This window comes from Genypterus blacodes, unplaced genomic scaffold, assembly GCF_046128005.1.
Source record: "Genypterus blacodes isolate CSIRO-AG114 ecotype Tasmania unplaced genomic scaffold, CSIRO-AGI_Gbla_v1 ptg000039l_1, whole genome shotgun sequence".
In the NCBI taxonomy this organism is placed as follows: Eukaryota; Metazoa; Chordata; class Actinopteri; order Ophidiiformes; family Ophidiidae; genus Genypterus; species Genypterus blacodes.
The window spans coordinates 2,384,014-2,401,742 of NW_027466852.1; the positions used below are offsets into that span (position 1 = coordinate 2,384,014).

The 17,729-nt window shown below is 43.4% G+C and overlaps 1 protein-coding gene across 2 annotated transcripts in view; it reads right to left on the reverse strand.

Moving 5' to 3' along the window:
• Positions 1-17,729, reverse strand: part of cntln (centlein, centrosomal protein) — a 73,050-nt gene that overhangs the window by 14,211 nt on the left and 41,110 nt on the right. For both annotated transcript variants that reach the window (XM_076148203.1, XM_076148202.1), the window contains exons 16-24: positions 16,495-17,024; positions 13,700-13,781; positions 11,704-11,785; positions 11,099-11,367; positions 6,938-7,165; positions 5,605-5,702; positions 2,103-2,229; positions 1,741-1,878; positions 1,156-1,341 (exon numbers count right to left, since the gene is read on the reverse strand). In XM_076148203.1, the coding sequence (XP_076004318.1) occupies positions 1,156-1,341; positions 1,741-1,878; positions 2,103-2,229; positions 5,605-5,702; positions 6,938-7,165; positions 11,099-11,367; positions 11,704-11,785; positions 13,700-13,781; positions 16,495-17,024 (1,740 nt within the window). The remainder of the gene's footprint in view (positions 1-1,155; positions 1,342-1,740; positions 1,879-2,102; positions 2,230-5,604; positions 5,703-6,937; positions 7,166-11,098; positions 11,368-11,703; positions 11,786-13,699; positions 13,782-16,494; positions 17,025-17,729) is intronic.

Here is a 17,729-nt window from a genome sequence, read left to right on the forward strand (position 1 = left end):
GTCCAATCAAAGGGCTTGGTGTTCTTATAGGGGATCACAGGAGCCAGGGGGAGACAAACAATGATGTGAATCCTCAACAACAACACAATGGCCCCACCAGGCTAAGGTTATGGGAATGGAGGAGAAGACTGCTACAAGCGTGAATGGTTTCGGCGGCATCTGTAAATATGTGCTTTCACATGTGATGCAGGTACACATAAGGTATAAGAATAAAATGTATCACGTTTAAATGCAAGACGGTCATGCAGTTTGATGCTCGTGTGACGGCGAACTAACGCTTAACTGTGTCCATGATCTGCGATTTGATTTATGTGTGTGTGTGTGCAAATGCGCTGCCAACACTATCTCTCTCTGCCAAGCCCTTTCCACTTTGAGAGGCAGGTTCCAGCTCAGCAGCTGATGGACAGTCTTAATCTGTGTCTGCCAGAAACACCACGTACAGACGGACATACAGCATCCACATGCACGTTCCTACTGACTCATATGCACACATTCACACACGCACAGGTGCACAGTTCCATTTCTGTTCATTCAGTTCTGTCCATTTCTGTTTATTGATTCATTTTAAACAATTTCAATGACCAATGTTGCATGACTTAAAAAAAGACTGTTATTGCTCCTCGAAAATAATTTCATTATTTTTCCCCAAAAAAAAAACAAGATTGGAGAAAAAAGACGAGTAGGATAAGGAGTCAAAGTTAAGAGGGTAAAAAGCCAGTACGGTAACTTTACAGGTTCAAAGAAGGTAATGCTGAAAGTTATCATTGTTATATGTGTCTAATATTTCCTTTTGCTTTTAGAACAGAAAGTCTGACTGATAGGATTACTGTATATTTACAATTAAATGGTTAAGAATTTGTATTTGCTTATGTTTCAAGTATGTAATTTATCTGTTCTGCTCCAAAATGGCCTGATCTAATGTTTAAAATATATTTTTCATTTAAACAAAAAGCCTCAGAAGTCCCCTTTAGTGAGAATATTATGCATGTGTCGATATGTATGTCACTTTGGATAAAAGCGTATGCTAAATGACTAAATGTAAAGGAATTCAGGTATAAAATAAATAAAAACTATGCAAAGGACATCAGTTTTGAGCGAAGTGAGGTGTGTTGAGTATGCATGAGTCTGGACTCATTTGTTGATTCAGTACAGTACCTTGATGAACGTGTGAAGCTGCTCCAACTGGGAGTGTGCCTGACTGAATCGTCTCTGTACGACGTCTATGGCCTTGGAGCTCTGTTGGGTCAAGCCCTCCATTTGCTCAGTGGCCGCCTGCTCCAGTGCGGCCAAGGCCTGCTCGCTCGCCCCTACGCGGACCTGCAGTGTATGCACACGCTGTTCCTGCATAGAGACATAACGAGCAATACTGGTCATCTGTATTTCAGGAAAAAAGCAGAGGCCCGCAACACATTTGTTTCAGTTAATTACCCTCTAAATTTAAGAAGACAATGGGGGAATGAGATGAAAATTTCACAGCTAGGATGCAACAAAGTTAAATGTTTGCAAATACTGACACTTACCCTTGCTTTTACTAATTACATAGCGCTGAAGTATTATAAAACATGATGGGGAAAAATGGATCGTGTGTAAAATGACTGGCCTAAACATTTTTCTTGACGCCTATACTTCTGTGGCATAGAACATTTATTCAAAACAAATATATAATACAGCACTTTGATGCAACATATCAATGCTCTACGTCTAATGAAGGTGAGAAGCAACAGAGTGGCTGTTTTCTACCTTTTTCTCCAAATCCTCCTTCAGCTTCTTACAGGAGGCTTGGTGCTGGCTTTTCTCTGTTGTCGCCACACTGAGTCTTCTTTTTAGAGACTCGATAAAAGCCTTCCTGTTACTGGCCTCCTCTGACAAAGTCTTCACCTGAAAGCATTAAGATGTGTTAGAACGTGGTGGTGGTGGTGGTTTTAGTCAAGTTTCATTCAAACAAACAGAATCTATGCGCTCTGCAGATAAATAATGCTGTAACTGAAACGATTTCCCTTTGCTTTGGTCATCCATATGTTTCTTTGTTATGCTGTAGGAGAGTATTGAAGTAACTAGATGACTTGATCTGATGATATCATCTGTCAGGTGTATGTGTGTACCTTCTTCTCCAGCGCCTCCGACTGTCCAGAGTGATTCTTCTCTAGCTCCTGAAGGAACTTTAGCCTGGTGTGCTGGTCTTCCAAAAGCTGCTTTTTCGTGCTCACATCTCGCTCTATGTGACTAAGTCTAGACAAAAATCACACACACACACACATTTTTTTGACCAGAGCATTTGAAAACACACGTTCTCTGTAAAACAATTTTGTTGTAGATGTAGGTGTGTAGATTGTATCATGCATCACTCAGCTGAAAGGGTTATTTTTAAAAGTTCTAAATATTTGGATACTTCCTCCTATCCTTCAGCATTACATTCTGTGCTACTGGCATGATAACGCCCACGACTGAGAGAGAGAGAGAGAGAGAGAGAGAGAGAGAGAGAGAGCGAGAGAGAGAGAGAGAGAGAGAGAGAGAGAGTAATTTTTGAATTTAACAAGATCTTTTAAATGAAGAGAAACGTTCTTGCCATTCATCCATCTCTGCTATTCTTCTTCTAAAGTCTCTTTTTGAAGTTTTGATCCAATCACGGTCCACATGAATAGATCTTCCTTGAGAAGTCATCAGTAACTGCGTTGGCCTATTTTATAGTATTCAATCATGACAAGAACAAGAACAGTTTTTCTATTTTAAATCATCACCTTAAGCTGTTTGTGTGTTTGTACTGTATATTACTGTGTGTATAGCAAATGAAAACCACATTACATTTTTGAGCAAAAAAAATGCAGAAATCAATCTCAGTCCAAATAGTTTGTATTTTTCCCAACATAATACCGACGCAGGCACATTTGCACATACTACAATTACAAAGGTACAAACACACAGACATAGAGCTGCAGTCAGACTCTCACACACTCACACATACACACACACACACAGAGCTGGTAGGCACAGTGTCCCTATGCAGTACATCAGGCATGACAGCTCATTATGACAACTAAATACACTGGCATGCTGTTTGGGGAAGTAGATGGGGGTGAAATAAGGATGCATATATAATTCTAACTGGCATATATTAGAACAAGCGCTCTGGCGGGGAATGCCTGCACTATGTGTGACTGGGGAGTCCTTTCTGATAAACGGCACTTTGAATCAGCAGTGACACTGCTTGAAAGACTGTAATCAAGTATTTAAATGTTTATTATTTTCAGGGAAGTGCAACCAGCCATATTTAAAGACACAGCAGCTGGGGGACATGGTTTGAGGAGGACCAATTATAAAGGGAACACGCTTGATTAAATGTTGTTTGTTTGTATGTTGTACTGATCATACTTCCACTAAGCGAGTGAAGGTCCCTTATTGGAAGCTGCTAGTGTCTTCAATGCTGCAAACACGCAGCGTGTGTCACTTCCTATTTTGATCGTCTGATATATTGAAATGTTGAATATTCCACAACTCTACAGAGCCATTCCACACTGAGGCCTTGTAAAAGGGCTCAGTGTGTTAGCATGTTTTATTCCGTTTTCATAACAGACAAATATGAGACATTTTCCTGGTTCTCTATACCACAGGGGAACCGGAACAAATAGAATAAAGATCATATGGATGCAGTTAATTAAAACAAGTTTTGCCATCTTTTTTTTTTTTTTAAGATGTAGAGGATCTCTGAGCTCCCACGTGCATTGGGAATGTGTGTTTTAAATAAACAGATGACGCAATGCCAGAGCAAATGCTTTCTTGTAAGTAAATGTCCCCGTCTCCCTGGGTGAATGAACGCCTGAGGGCAGACTGGCTAAATAAATGTGAGCTTGTCCTATTGGAGTGACATTAAATTAAATGAGTGAAGAGTCTAGCCTGGGGACTTTGGGGGAAGTAGCGTTGGTTGGTTACCCCATGGATTTGGCCATTAATGAGAAAACCCATATTGAACCTTTAAGATGGCTGTCTGCTGTTGACTTAAAGACGGACAGCAGCAATAAGAGCAGCAGCAGCTCCCTTTGCCCCAATGCTAATGGCAATTAGATCGACGGCATTTATTTTAGATGTTCTCTTCTTCTGTATCCCCAAAAAGAATAGAGGATAAAATAGAATAAATCATACATGGTGCTGCTGCCAAAGTGTGTGATCTCTATTTATGAATGTTGGTGGAAAAAGAGAAAGAGCACTCGGACTACATTCTGATCACTCACGTTTGTTCCCTTTGTTCTGTGCTTGTTGGCAATATTGTTCATCAAACATGCGTGTATTGTAATGATAACAGTCAGTGGTCTCAAGTCTTTGTGTGTATTTATGTGTGTGTGAGAGAGAGAGTGCACATTTCTGTGTGTGTTGTTAAGAATGAAGTGCGGCTGGATGTTTTATGTGGTGATAGACAACAGGGCTAAAGATGAAAGAAGAAGCTTCATAAATAAGGCAGGGCCATAGTGCCGGATATTGACTGAGGACATGCCGGTGTACTTTGAAATTCATTTCTTTTTTTCTCCTTCTCTTCTTTAAGGCGAAGCAGCCTTGCTCCCTGTGTGTGTGCTGAGATGTATATTTCAGAGACGTCTAGACATGTCTTTCATTCTGAGAAGGGGTCCCTCCATGGAGGCAAATGGAGTGGTAGAGGGATGGCAAGTTACGTGTGTGCGTGCTTGTGTGTATGTGTGTGTGCATGAGTGAGCGAGTGTGTGACAAGAGCCTGAGGAGAGGATGAGGCTGTCGCAGAAACTCAGCTAAGGGATGTTCACTCTGTCTGGCTGTGATCCGCTGTGTTTTGGTCACACACACAAACACATACCCACTGTGATTGTACACGTGCCCTGGATGCATTATTGAGAATGGCAGGCAAAAGGACACAGAATACGAGACAAGACACAAAGAGGGAGATGTTCTTTTCCCCTTTCACCATCGAAGATGAGAGTCCAATGCAAAGGTTGATATGTGCCATTTCCTAAGACTTGAGACGTAACATATATATATACACACTTACACACACACACACACACACACACACATATATATCTACTGTATATATACATGTATGTATATGTCTGCATATACAGTATGTGTGTGTGTGTGTGCGTGTGAGAGTGTGTGTTTGAGAACCATGTAACTCATTAGGACATGTGGCCCACAAGCGATGTGTAGGTTTTAGTGTCATGGGCCAAAACGCTCCCTCCAGCGGCACACAAACAATCAATACACTGCTTTGATCAGCATTGTACATTAGCTACCCACATTAGTAAGAGCACACTACATGATACACCCACATGCATGCACACTAATTCTCTTACTGGTCTTTATTAACATCCTCATGAAAACATGCATAATTTCACTCATAATTCAGGCAGAGGAGAAGCATGTGTTATTGGATTGCAGCAGAGTGCTGCCACATGGTGGAATCAGACACTGCAGATGGAGGGCAGAGAAGGTGCAAACATGAGGACAGAGGTAGAGCGGGAGGAGACAGAGGTAGAGAAACCCTGAACAATGGAAAGTGTGAAAAAGATCAATTAGAGAGCTACAATGCAGAAAGAAACAGGAAGAGAAGAAAATTAACAGGAAGAAATGCGTCAGACTCACTTTTCCTGCAGCTGGCGGAGCTTGTCGTCCTTCTCCAGCAGTTGGCCTCGCAGGGCTTTGTTAGCTGCCACCTGCCTCGTGACCTCTGCACTGGCACTCTGTAGGGAGGGCACATGAGTGTGTATTTGTTAATGTGTGTGATCGTGTGAGATAGGGGGTGGGGTGTGTTTCACAACATGGCTGATGACAGGTCAGGCACAGCATGGCTCTTCATTATAGTTACAGTGGGAGGGTGGAAGGTGCTAAAAGAGGCTAATAGGGAAAGTGTATTTTTCAAACTGGATAATATGGGGTAATTAGGAAAGAGAGCTGTTTATGGCCATGTACCTGTAAAATACATATAATTTGTACTTTGTATTTGTAAATGTAAATATTCTATTAATTTAATTACAATTCATTTACAATTTAATTGCTCTTTACACATTTTACACTTACATTTTTAGACCATTTCCTAGACGGGATTTTTGTAAATTATTTCACCTTCATGAATAATTCCTTTAGTTTCAAAACTTTGACTCTTTATCACTACCACAGGCACCCAGCTCATGAGGACAGGTTGGTGTCTGATCATTAGACTGATGGATATTTGAATGTGCACCTTCACTTTGGTTTAAAGGGTCTCGCGTCTCTTGTGGGAGCTGCAGCAGCACAGTCTTTTGACAATGCAATTATGCAGTATGCGCACCCCCACAGCGCATCCCTCGCCCCTCTCTTTTGCTGTCACCTGACATGAATTCCTGGGCCGCGCGGAACGACAGCAGCAATCTGCTCAGTGACACTGATGAGCGGGCTGCAGAGAGGGTGATAATACTGTGGTACAGCTCACACCTCACTCCCTATGATGTAGGGCACATCTCCACTGTTCTTCCCCACTTCTCATCTTCCTAACAGGTACGTCCTAATAGGATCAAATGACAGGAAGCGATACTTCATGTCTAAATCACATGCAATTACAGATGGTGTTAAGTGTGAACTGTAGGCACTCTTTGTTTTTACACTACATGATTAGAAAGTAAAACTACAGCAAATAAAACTCTTTCTCATCTAAAGGACTGCGGGCTATTTAGGTGGCTGAGAAAAGCTTTTTATTTTTTCTAATTAAACATAAAAAAATAAAATAATTATTCTTGAGGAACTGCTTTGTAAATCTGTACGAGCTAAGGACTGAAAGCAAAGTAAAAACTGAAAATCTTTTGCTTTTAAAGCTGATGAATTAGTTTTTTCTTTGCCAAATGATGTTTGAAGCAAACACCCAGTGAGTGTGTGCAATAAGACAAAGCACGAGGACAGTTCATTAACCCCTTTCCTGTAACCCCTGCTGGTAGCCGCTAACCTTAAGTTTGGCTTGAAGTTGTTTGACCTCAGCCTCCAGGGCCTGGAGGGGAGGTTCAGCTGGAGCAGGCACAGTCCTGCCCTGGCAGAAGCATTCTGCATTTACTGGAGCTGCTGGTGCTTGTGGTGGGGCATTTTGCTGGGGGAACGTGATCTGCCTCCATTGCTCCAGCTCCATCTCCAGAACCTTTTTCTGCTGCTCTGTACCAGCCAAGTCAGAGGTCAGCTTCTGCAGATTGACCGAAAGACAGAATTAATGGGGTAGTCTACTGCTGCCACCATCAGTTACAACAACCGCCGCATCTACGTTAAGGAGGGCTATGTTGCTGTACTAAGAGGTACTGAGAGAAACATGCTGTGCTGCTCAGTGAAAGACTTTCCAGCACAAAAACCTTAATTTATAAAATCACAATTCATTAATTAGATGAAAGCAGTGAGTAGGCAAATAGATCACAGGCAAAAGGTCACAGAGTGCTTCACAGGCAAGAAAAAAAAAAATCAAGGAGGAAAACCGGAGCAGACAAAATTTGAAGCGCACAGAGAAACACATAGACATAAGGATATATGCTTTTTCCTTTTAAAAGTCCACAGATTCAACTGAACGCAAAGCTATCGGGGAGACCACTCCACAATTTGGGTGCAACAGTCGGAAAAGCACAATCTCTGCAAATATGTGTGGGGACAATCAGGAGGTTAGAGGACCTTAGAGCCAGACTCGTGTAAGGGTGCAGAGGGTCAGAAAGTATCGAGGAGTGAATGGGAGTACCATTTAAAATGTATCCTAAAATGAACAGGAAGCCATTGTAAATAGATTAACATAAGTGTAATGTGTGAACTTCTGTTGAGCCGTATTAAAAGACTTACTGCAGCATTTTGGACAGCTTGAAGACAGCCATGGATGATTTGTTCAGACAAGTGAACGGAGAAAACACACTACAGTGAAATATGTTTTATCATGGGAAAGCTGTATGCTCAGCTTTAATATTGCGCCTGTGATAAAATTCTTTAAAAAAAAGAAAAACGCTAATTAGAGACAGATGATGCTGCTACCCCGTCAACAGGGTCCAATTCTCACTGTGATTGGCATGCATAATAAAACTATCCTGCAGAATCAGAGAGCACTTTGGGAAATAGGGAATTCGACATTTGGGGAATGGTTGCGTTTAGAGTGATGTACAATAATGGCGCGAGCAGATCATGTACAATGAACAGTGTATCAGTCATTCCAAACAGTAGTATCTGAGGTGAAGAATTTTAACCACATGTGTGAGGGGAAGCTCAAAAAACAACTGATTGCCTGCTTATTTAGACAATGCAGGGCAGACCCTCATCTCTGCTCTTTTGATTCACTGCAGCCACAATAAGCGGATCTAGTTCTTGTATCGTATCAAACATCATGCATGCTTAATGACACAAATAGGAGAGATGATACATGAAGATATATGCTGTACACATGGAGTGAATGCTACCCCCCCCTCTCTCAAACACATACGCGATTGAAACCGCATAGTCCCGGGGGTGAGCTCTCTGCTCTGCATACATGGAGGTTATTGATATCTGGTTGCTGGCTGACACCTTTTAATAGAATCTCTCTTGTTTTAGGTTTCCTCTGCTCTGTTGAAGATGAACACGCCACGTCCCCAGAGAGAGGGGGAGGGAGGGAGGGAGAGACAGACGGAGAGATGGGAGTGATGGAGAGACGGGGAGGTGTGGAGAGTGAAAGGTTGGGCTATGGCTGCAGTGGCAATGGTGCACGAATTAAGAGTGGCATTGATGACACTTCCTGTAAGACAGGCTTTGATTTCACAGGCCATTTTCAGCTTTGGTGACAGATGACACTGACATGGACTGATATACAGGGGGTCCATTAGGCTGTGAGAGAAGACACCTCTCTCTCTCTCTCTCTCCTCTGGGTAGTCGTCTCACTGGTCCAAGTGATACCCAATCATTAGCAGGATAAATAAGGAGACGGAGAGTGCTGAAATAGCCACACAGCCCGGCACACACATGAATGCGTGCAGTCACACAGGAACATAGTAACCAAGCTCAATTTGTCAACACACTTCAAGCCAGAGAAACACAAGCCTTTTCTACCAGTTCCTCAATTACCAGAATCTATTCATCCTATGACGGAATGTTACAACCGATTATTTACCCATAGAAGAAGACATATTTACACTTTGTCCATTTCTAAAATTTGATACAGATTAGGTTAACTACATAGTTATTGGAACTATGTATTAAATAACATGAAACAATGTGAAGTTAGTGTGTGAAGTTAGTGTGTAACAGGGATTCATGTTGGACTTCTGTAATATTACTTTGTTGTTACGCACTAATCCTGATAGTCCCAGCTCGTTACACGTAACGGGAGGGCATGTCACACCAGCTTTAAAGGATAAGAGCAGTTAATCAGAAGACACGGTCACGGTATTGTGCAAGGCGGTTCAAATGGGGAGGACAGAGTAATGTCTGTACTCCTAGCAACAAAATGATCCTGTTATTTGGATGATATGCGTGACAACCGCATTTTGGATGGTCTACGGTTAAGGGGGTCTGCTTCACCTGAGGTTTGTTTAAGTTTCTTATAAACAAATGACACCATGTTATTGGGAAGAATCCAGACAGATTTACTCTATAATATAACATTTATATGACATGTTCATCCTGGGTCAAAAACATGATAATTAGTTAACAGAGAGGAGGTGTGTGAGGAGGTGCGTTACATTTACAAATGGCCCACTCCTCACCTGCTTAAATACAATTATTTATATCTTATTTATATTTTCAATTTCAGTCATATATTGGATTTGACTATTTGGGCTGTGGGTCACTATCCACGCTCATAGCTTGTTTATTGCTTTTTAATTTATTCAACTAATATAGAGGGAGGTAAAAGAGGTCAGAGGAGAGACAGCGAGCAAGAAAGGAAGGAATAAGGAAATTACTTAATGACAGAGAGAATTAGACAAGGAAAGGAAAGAAATAAGGACAGAATGGCCCAAGGATCAGGAGACAGCAACACAAACAAGTCTCTGTGAAATTGCTGTGATAGTTTTCACATGATGGCCCCTGTGGAGGCCATCCTATGCCAATTACAAGATGAGAATTTTAGATGGAGAGCTGGCAAGGACCGGCTGGAACCAGCCCAAAGTTTATCACCTTGTGCCCTTTCCAGAGAGGGCAGCAAGACCGGGCTTTGACCAGTCAGTCTGTTCCAACTTTCTCTGGTGGAGTGGCATTAATACTGCAGGAGGAAAGAGAAAACAAACAGGAAGACAACAATTCCCTTTCTGTCCACTCCTTCAGACCATAGTGTGTATGTCTGTGTCTGCATATGTCTGTCTAAGGCTTGGTTGGGCCTGGGTAATCCATTGCCACGGTAGGAGCACAAGGGCCACTTCCTAGGTAGCAACACTGTGAGGGTTACAACCTGACCCGTGTCTAAAAGTCTAATGCATCTGTACTATTCTACACAACAATATACAGACGTAGAGAAACAGGCACCTAATCAGGTGTCCAGTTGGTTGGTTGCTGCTATGTCTGCAATGGCCGAAATAAATTCCCCTACCCGTCATAGTAACAATTGTGTGGGGATTGTTGTATGTGTATGTGCCTGCATGTGTGTGTGTGTGTGTTCACAAGTTAGTGTGTACATAGAGGTCGTGACAGGAAAGATACTTTTTAGGGGCCAAAGAGCTTAGTGTTTTATTTATGGTATATACCAAGTCTAACACTTTCTTACCTGGAGGCACTTACTAAATAACTGAGCGTGTGTTGGGCAGTAGAATAGTCACTCTGTGTGTGTCTGTGCACGTGCGTGCACATATTTGGAGAAAAGTAAGTGTTAGTGACACAGGCTGTTGCGGCGAACTAGCCTGTTGAAACATTCAGCAGAAAGTGAGGACAGCAGAGGGAGGGAGACAGAGAGAGATTCTCCTCTCTCGTGCTCTATGGTGCTGACCTCCACAGGCGAGGGTAGGCCTGTCAGCCACACTTATTAAGCATGATAAGGGCAAAGGAGCTGCTACCATCGCACCCTCAGCCCCCTGCAAATACAAAAGAACCACAAAAGGAAAGAAAAAGAAAGAAAAATAAGAAAACTTCCTACCCTTACAACTGCCTTTCCCCTTTACACATATCTGTGTTTTTCCCAAGTTACCTGTGTGAGCTGCTTGCTGCTGCAGAGCTTCTCGGTGAGGGAGTTGAGCTGTGCCGTGATCTTCTCATTGGCGCTCCGCAGCTCTCTGGCTGAAAGCACAGCATCTTTCCTGGCACTTCGCAGTATGTCAATGTGACGCTGTAGGGACTCAACGCGCTGCTGCAGAGAAGAGGAGGAGCAGCTCTGGGTCTTCACCAGCATCCTCTTCCGCCTCCACCTCCTTTTCTCTCCTCTCGTCCCCTGCTCCCTGGGCTCATGCTGTTTATTGTCTAACAGAGGAAAGTGCATGCAGGCACCTCAGAGCTGACAAGTGCACAGAGAAACTTCAACTCCCCATTCAGCCGCCGCCGGGAATTGGCAAGGCTTGTATGAAAGTGTGTTTGCACATGTACAAGAGGAAACTGTGAGATATTCAACAACTTGAATGATTAACTTGTTCCATTTATAACCAATGCAGAGCTCTGAAAAATAACCTTGTTAACTTCTCAAATGTGTGTTTCTGATCAACAGCATCTGCATGCATTGGGTGTTTTCATGCTTCAATTAATAGTTTATTAGGTTTTTTGCGGTTTTGCATGGGTGTGTAAGAGGAAGACATATGCTACCTTGGGCCAGAAAATTGGGTTGTTTCCTGTTTGGTTCTGCTGCCGATACTTCAGTGTTTGACAACCGTGCACACCTGTAGGACTAAAGAGAGCAGAAATATTAGACACACTGATAAAAAGAAGGTGTTTAATGAAACACAGCAGGTTCACATGTTGTACTTCCTGAACACAGCCGATAATGGCACAGTGATCACAGGATGTGTAACGTGACAAGACAAATCACCCCGTGCTTTAATAATTCACCTGAGGACGTTCATCTGACACTTCAAGCTGAAAGCTTCTCGGCCTGGATATTACATCTGACTGATGTTTGCAAATGCCTCCTTTGTTAAATCACTGTCAGAAAGCCGCGATTCACCCCATGGCATGTGCGTGGATGAATCTGAGCTCATAAGTAAGTATGCATGTGTGTAAGAGTGACAACTCCCAACTGAAGCACCGTTTGTAGTGACATCAAAGGGCCCCTCACCAACACCCCCCCCTTTTTCCTCCCTCCATGTTCCTTTGTATGGAGGTCAGGTAGGATTTGATCAGTGCCAGGTTTGATCATACCGTACCTTGTGGGGTTTGTGACATAGTGCGCTGTGGGGGCCTGGGCTGTCGTACCGATGAGCCTGAGAGGCACTGATGGACACATTTAGCAAAGCAGGAGTGGGAAAACTAAGGATGGGTAGTATAATACGGGTCCCAACAGCTATGTGTCGCCTTCTCTTAATTTCAACTTTCTACAAACAACTCGCTTCCCTCCCTCCTAAAATAGGCAAAAAGCAGCAAAGGATCTAAAAGGTCCCTGTCTTTGTTCTCTCTATCTTTCTCCTCCGAGGACATCTCTATGAGGTCTGGAGCGGGCATGTCCAACTGTGAAGAGATTTGATTTGGACAAGAGCAAGGGCTCACACCTATTAATTAAACCATTACAGAAGCTAATCACAGACGGCAAGGAAATGGCAAGTTTAAAAATGCATAGTGAGGCATGGACAAAATCATGCAACAACGTATGAAGCTCATCCAACAAATACTTATTCAGCCACATGCAAAGTGCTCTGAATTCAAGTTACACCATGTTTAAATATCACATCTACAGAGGTTTTAGTGTTTGAGCACCCACAAATCTATATTTAATATTTTGTCCAAACCAATCACATACATGAGGGAAGAGCAGAATATTGGAAGCACCTCTCATTACAATGCAGTCTTACTGATTATGGCCACAACATTTACCACAGAGTTGAATCAACTCCTCTGTAACACAAATATTCACAAAATCTGAACATTATCAGCTTTGCAAAGGTAGAATTTATAGCTGAAGGGTTGTCAGAGTGTACAGGCGTAGGTAATAAAGTGGCCTCTAAGTGTTGCTGCCGGTGGTGAGAGGAGACTTCTTCTCACTCACAGGTGTCTTCAATTTGATAATGAGTCATTTAGCCAGTTTAAATTGATGCTTTATGCTGTGATTATGTCCATGTTTATTGCATGCATCCCAATAAACATAGCAAAAGAAGAAAAAGCGGAGAGCTGTTTGAGGAATTTAGAAAGAAGAAGAAGAAGAAGCTACATTGACCATCTCCAAAGAGCTTGATGTTCCTGTGCCCCCTGTGGCCAATAGTATCTTGAGGTTAAAGGCCCCTGGGACTGTAGCTCACATCCCTGGATATAGCCGCAGGGTGAAAAATGAACCAAAAATAAGAAAAAACATCTTTTCAAAACAGATCTATGCAGACTTTCAAGTTCAAAGTGCAACTGTAGACGAACCGCCAATGAAATTAGCAGACAATCATGACCGGATCTTTCAGCCCAGTGGCAGCTCTCTGTCAAACCTTTTTGTAATCATTCAAGAAATTAAATCTCACTGGCCTTGGTGAAACGGTCTGAATACCTTTCAGTTATATGTTCCTTAAGGAAGCCAGTACACCCGTAAAACATTTGTTGTATTTTTTGCTAAAGAAAAAGACTCAATTGAAGCAAATGTATACACACAGTATGAGGACAGACCAACCTTTCTGTTTGAGTGCTGTCTGCAGTCTTTGGTTCCTGAGGACTCACTATTGAGACTGTCAATGTATATCTCGCCGGTGTCACTGCAGAGAAAGGTGACAGTTATTACAGAGTGGAAACTGAACCAACAACCCGGGTTCTGAAAGTACCACCCTCTGACAAAAATCCAATTTACCTTTAATGGCTGATTTAGTTGACATCAAGTAAAAATATGTGCATTTGCCCCCCAACAGAAAATCAATGCCCCGACCAATTTCTGAGCTGGAAGTGTAAATGTGGGTGTAAATTAAGGGAAAAGCTGCTGCGTCTGGTGCTGATGGTGAATGCATCAACATGTATGAGAGCGGCTGTGGCCTTCATTAGCCCTCTGTGTGTGACAGACGAGTGTGAGAGGCACGGTTGAGCAGAGCCAAAGCAAAGTTGCATCTGATGGACACACGGTAAGGGCTTCCTGACACACACACACACACACACACAGACACACACACACACACACACACACACACACACACAGACACACACAGACACACACAGACACACACAGGTTTATTGACAGTGACCTTTGACGTGAAGGTGGAAGCCAGTGACATTTACGCTGGCGAGTTTATTAAGGTGGGGCCTGGGAGAGGCAGCAGAGGTAAAGACCACAGAGAGAGGATCTAACTGGAACATGACAAGGCTGGGGGCTAGTTAGGGTTAAACCTGGCCTGCAAGGACCACAGGGACTCGCTTTGGATCACTAATCACCACCACCAAGACCACTGCATCCAATTCATGCTGGAGGGACAGCTGAATAAGTGACTGAAATCTAGCCTTGTGAATACAAGTCTGAAGCTAATTGCACTGTTGTACAAGCTGTAGGCTTTACCAAAAGGTCCTGAGACTGACAAAGAAAGCAATAAATTACAGTTGTTACAATTTATTACTACTAAATATACTATATAAATCTAAATCTAAATCTATTAAAAGAAGGAGCATTCAATTTACCACAAATCTTCTAAGAATGTTGGTGGATTTTATCTTTAATAAATGTCAGGACTTGGCAGCTGCTAATTCATAAATACAGTACTATGTTCAATATCCTTGCCTCCTGCTCTCATTCTGTCCTGCACTCCAACAAAACTGCTGATCTGCTCAAAATGGTCAGCTGCTTCCAGCAGCTCAAAACTTGTGAGAAGTAGCCATAGGCAGGGAGGAAGGAGAAGGGTAAAAAACAAAGACGTGTCAGTAGCTTTAACAAGTTTGACATCTTTATTTGGCACTATTTAGGCCAAAGCTCCTTAGGCAGAAGTACTGTATTTCTAGGGAGTGCCTACAAGACATATTGCTGGAGAAGATCCATGTGAGATGAGAGATACAGAAGGCTTTACAGCAGAGAATCAATTGACAGGTGTCTTAAATAAGAAAACATCTCAATTTAGCCACCTATTTCACAAATCCACTTAAGTCCTTGTCTCAGGTAAAGAGTACATTTGACTGCCGCTTATTAGCCACACGGAGAGGCATTAGGAAAGCCAGGCATAGCTACACCCAGTCCCTGTTAAAAGGCCTCATGTGGATAAAGCTGGGGTGGATTACAGCCTGATGAATTAGTTGGGGGAGAGATGGTGAGTCAGTGGGACTGAGGGAGAGAGAAAGAGCCATAGAGGGAGAGAAAGTGAAGGGAAATAAATATCAGTGATAGCTCTGAGTGTTTGAAACCAAATCATTCCAGCCATCACTCAATAAACGTTGGCTCTGTGGCTTTTTTGCATAAAACATACATGAAATAATTACTGTCGATGGTTCTTAATTTAGAGGGTGTTAAACAGCTTGTAGACATCTGGTACTGAGCCGAGTAGGGTCATTCAAAATTTATCTAACTAAATTAAGGCGAGGAGAGGAGAGAGGAGGTGGGAGGATGGAAAGAAGGGGGTTTGTTTATGTGTGTGTGTGTGCGTGTGCGTGTGTGTGTGTGTGCGCGTGTGCGCGCGTGTGTGTGAGAGTAGAAAATGGGGTGGATGGAGGGAGTCCGGGTATCACACATTTATGAATTGACATGCCACAAGATAAACAATATGACTATACAAAGGGTGGGGTTACGTGTGTGCATGAATGTGTGTGTGTTCATATGTGTTTGGAGGAGGGCTAGGGCCGGGGGGGTATGGTGGGTGTGCATGGTTGCTACTTGCAGGGGGATCCTTAGCACTGTCAAGGGGGGTTAGTAAATATGCAAAGGACCAGTAAATTAAATCAAACTGCCAAACTGTCAATTTCGGGGTAGAATGACTAGTGCATGAAAATGGCATCACTGGAAGGTATCGAGGCTTTGGCGGCCCCCTTATCCCTGGGCTTTTCTGGCATCAGTTCAACTTTGTACGGAGAGGTGGCTAATTTTGCATGCAAATTTCAGTCAATAAGCTCCGAGCAAGGCGTCCCAGGATATTTCAAAGGATCTGACAGTAGTTTCCCCCCTCCTCTGTGCTCTCTATCATTCTCGCTCGCCTTCTTCTTTTGGCTCTTGAATACCAACTAGACAGACGCTGAAATTCAATCACCCATTTGCTGACGCTTTGCATATGCACGTTGTCCCCTCGATGCCGCATAGCCCCCGTTCCAACCAGCCCACCCTCTCCACTCCAACCACCTAGAAAATAATGAGGCGGCAGGCAGTAAGATAAGTGTGTGTGTGTGTGTGTGTGTGTGTGTGTGTTTGTGTGTGTGTGTGTGTGTGTGTGTGTGTGTGTGTGTGTGTGTGTGTGTGTGTGTGTGTGTGTGTGTGTGTGTGTGTGTGTGTGTGTGTGTGTGTATCATTACCTATCTGCGCTCATGTCCTCCCACTCGTCCTTAGTGGTGCTGGAGCTGCGGCCTTGCCAGCTGATGGCTTGATTGGGGCTGACTGTTTGGTGGCTGCTCTGGCGTATTGGACCTCTGAGTCTGCTTGTTTTGAATTTGACCTTGCTGTTAATGTTGCTAGCTACGCCGCCTCCTCGCAATGGCCCCGCTGCACGGTTCCTATCGAAATCCCTGGCTGCTCTGAGAATCCCCAGCTCCTGTCTTAGCTTCAGCACATGATAATGAAGTTTGGTGGTTTCTTTTCGGGAGGCGGCCAGCTGGGCTTCTACAGCCATGGTCTCGCTGCGATGTTTCTCCCCTTGGGCCAGAGCCTGAGCCCGGGCTGCTTCTTCACGGACAGCTCCCTGGCTGCGCAGGTGATCCAAGGAGGCCTGGAGGCTGTGGCAATTGTGGACTAAGTCCTCGTTGGCCTCAAGTAGCAATTCTTTCTCTTCCCTGAGCTTCTTTGTCTCTTCCTCCAAGGACATCATCCTTCGCTCCAGCTGCTCAATCTGCAGGAATCAGAGATGTGGGCCATCAGTGGTGCAAGGTCCTTCTCTATTCAATTTTCCATCTTTACCACTAAATTCCAAATGCACATTCTTCTGTTGTTCATGTAAACAGCAGTATAAACAGGAGTTTACAATCAATTAGTCATTAGTCTGTACCTCTGCATATAAGCTTTGTCTGTCTGGCTGAACCCATGTAGGGAGCATAACCCCCATGTTTACCAAGGTGATGGGTATCTGAATGGCGCCATCTTACCTTGATCACCCTTAATTTACCCTTAACAGCAGCCAGGGCTTGGTCTATTTGTTGGATCTTTCGTGGAGACTATTTAAGAGAACAGTGAATGCCTGCTGGGTATCTGCCCCCAGGCAACCCTGGCTTTTATTTTGCTCTCACTCTACCCCCTGGTAAAGCACAGCATCTTTCAAACAAAATTATCTACCTCCACTCTAGATGATTCACTGCCAGGATGGGACAGAGGCACATCAATGTTAACTCAAGTAAGCACAGCTGCAGAGGCACGGACACAACTTCTCTGATCCAAAATTTCAGTTTCGCTATGTAGTAGACTTATAACTCCATATGGGAGGCAGTAGTCGAGTGGGTAGAGCTTCCGCTTAAGAACCGGAGGGTTGCTGGTTCGAGTCCCTGCCGAGGTGCCCCTGAGCAAGGCACCAAACCCTCAATTGCTCCCCCCTCTGCGAAGG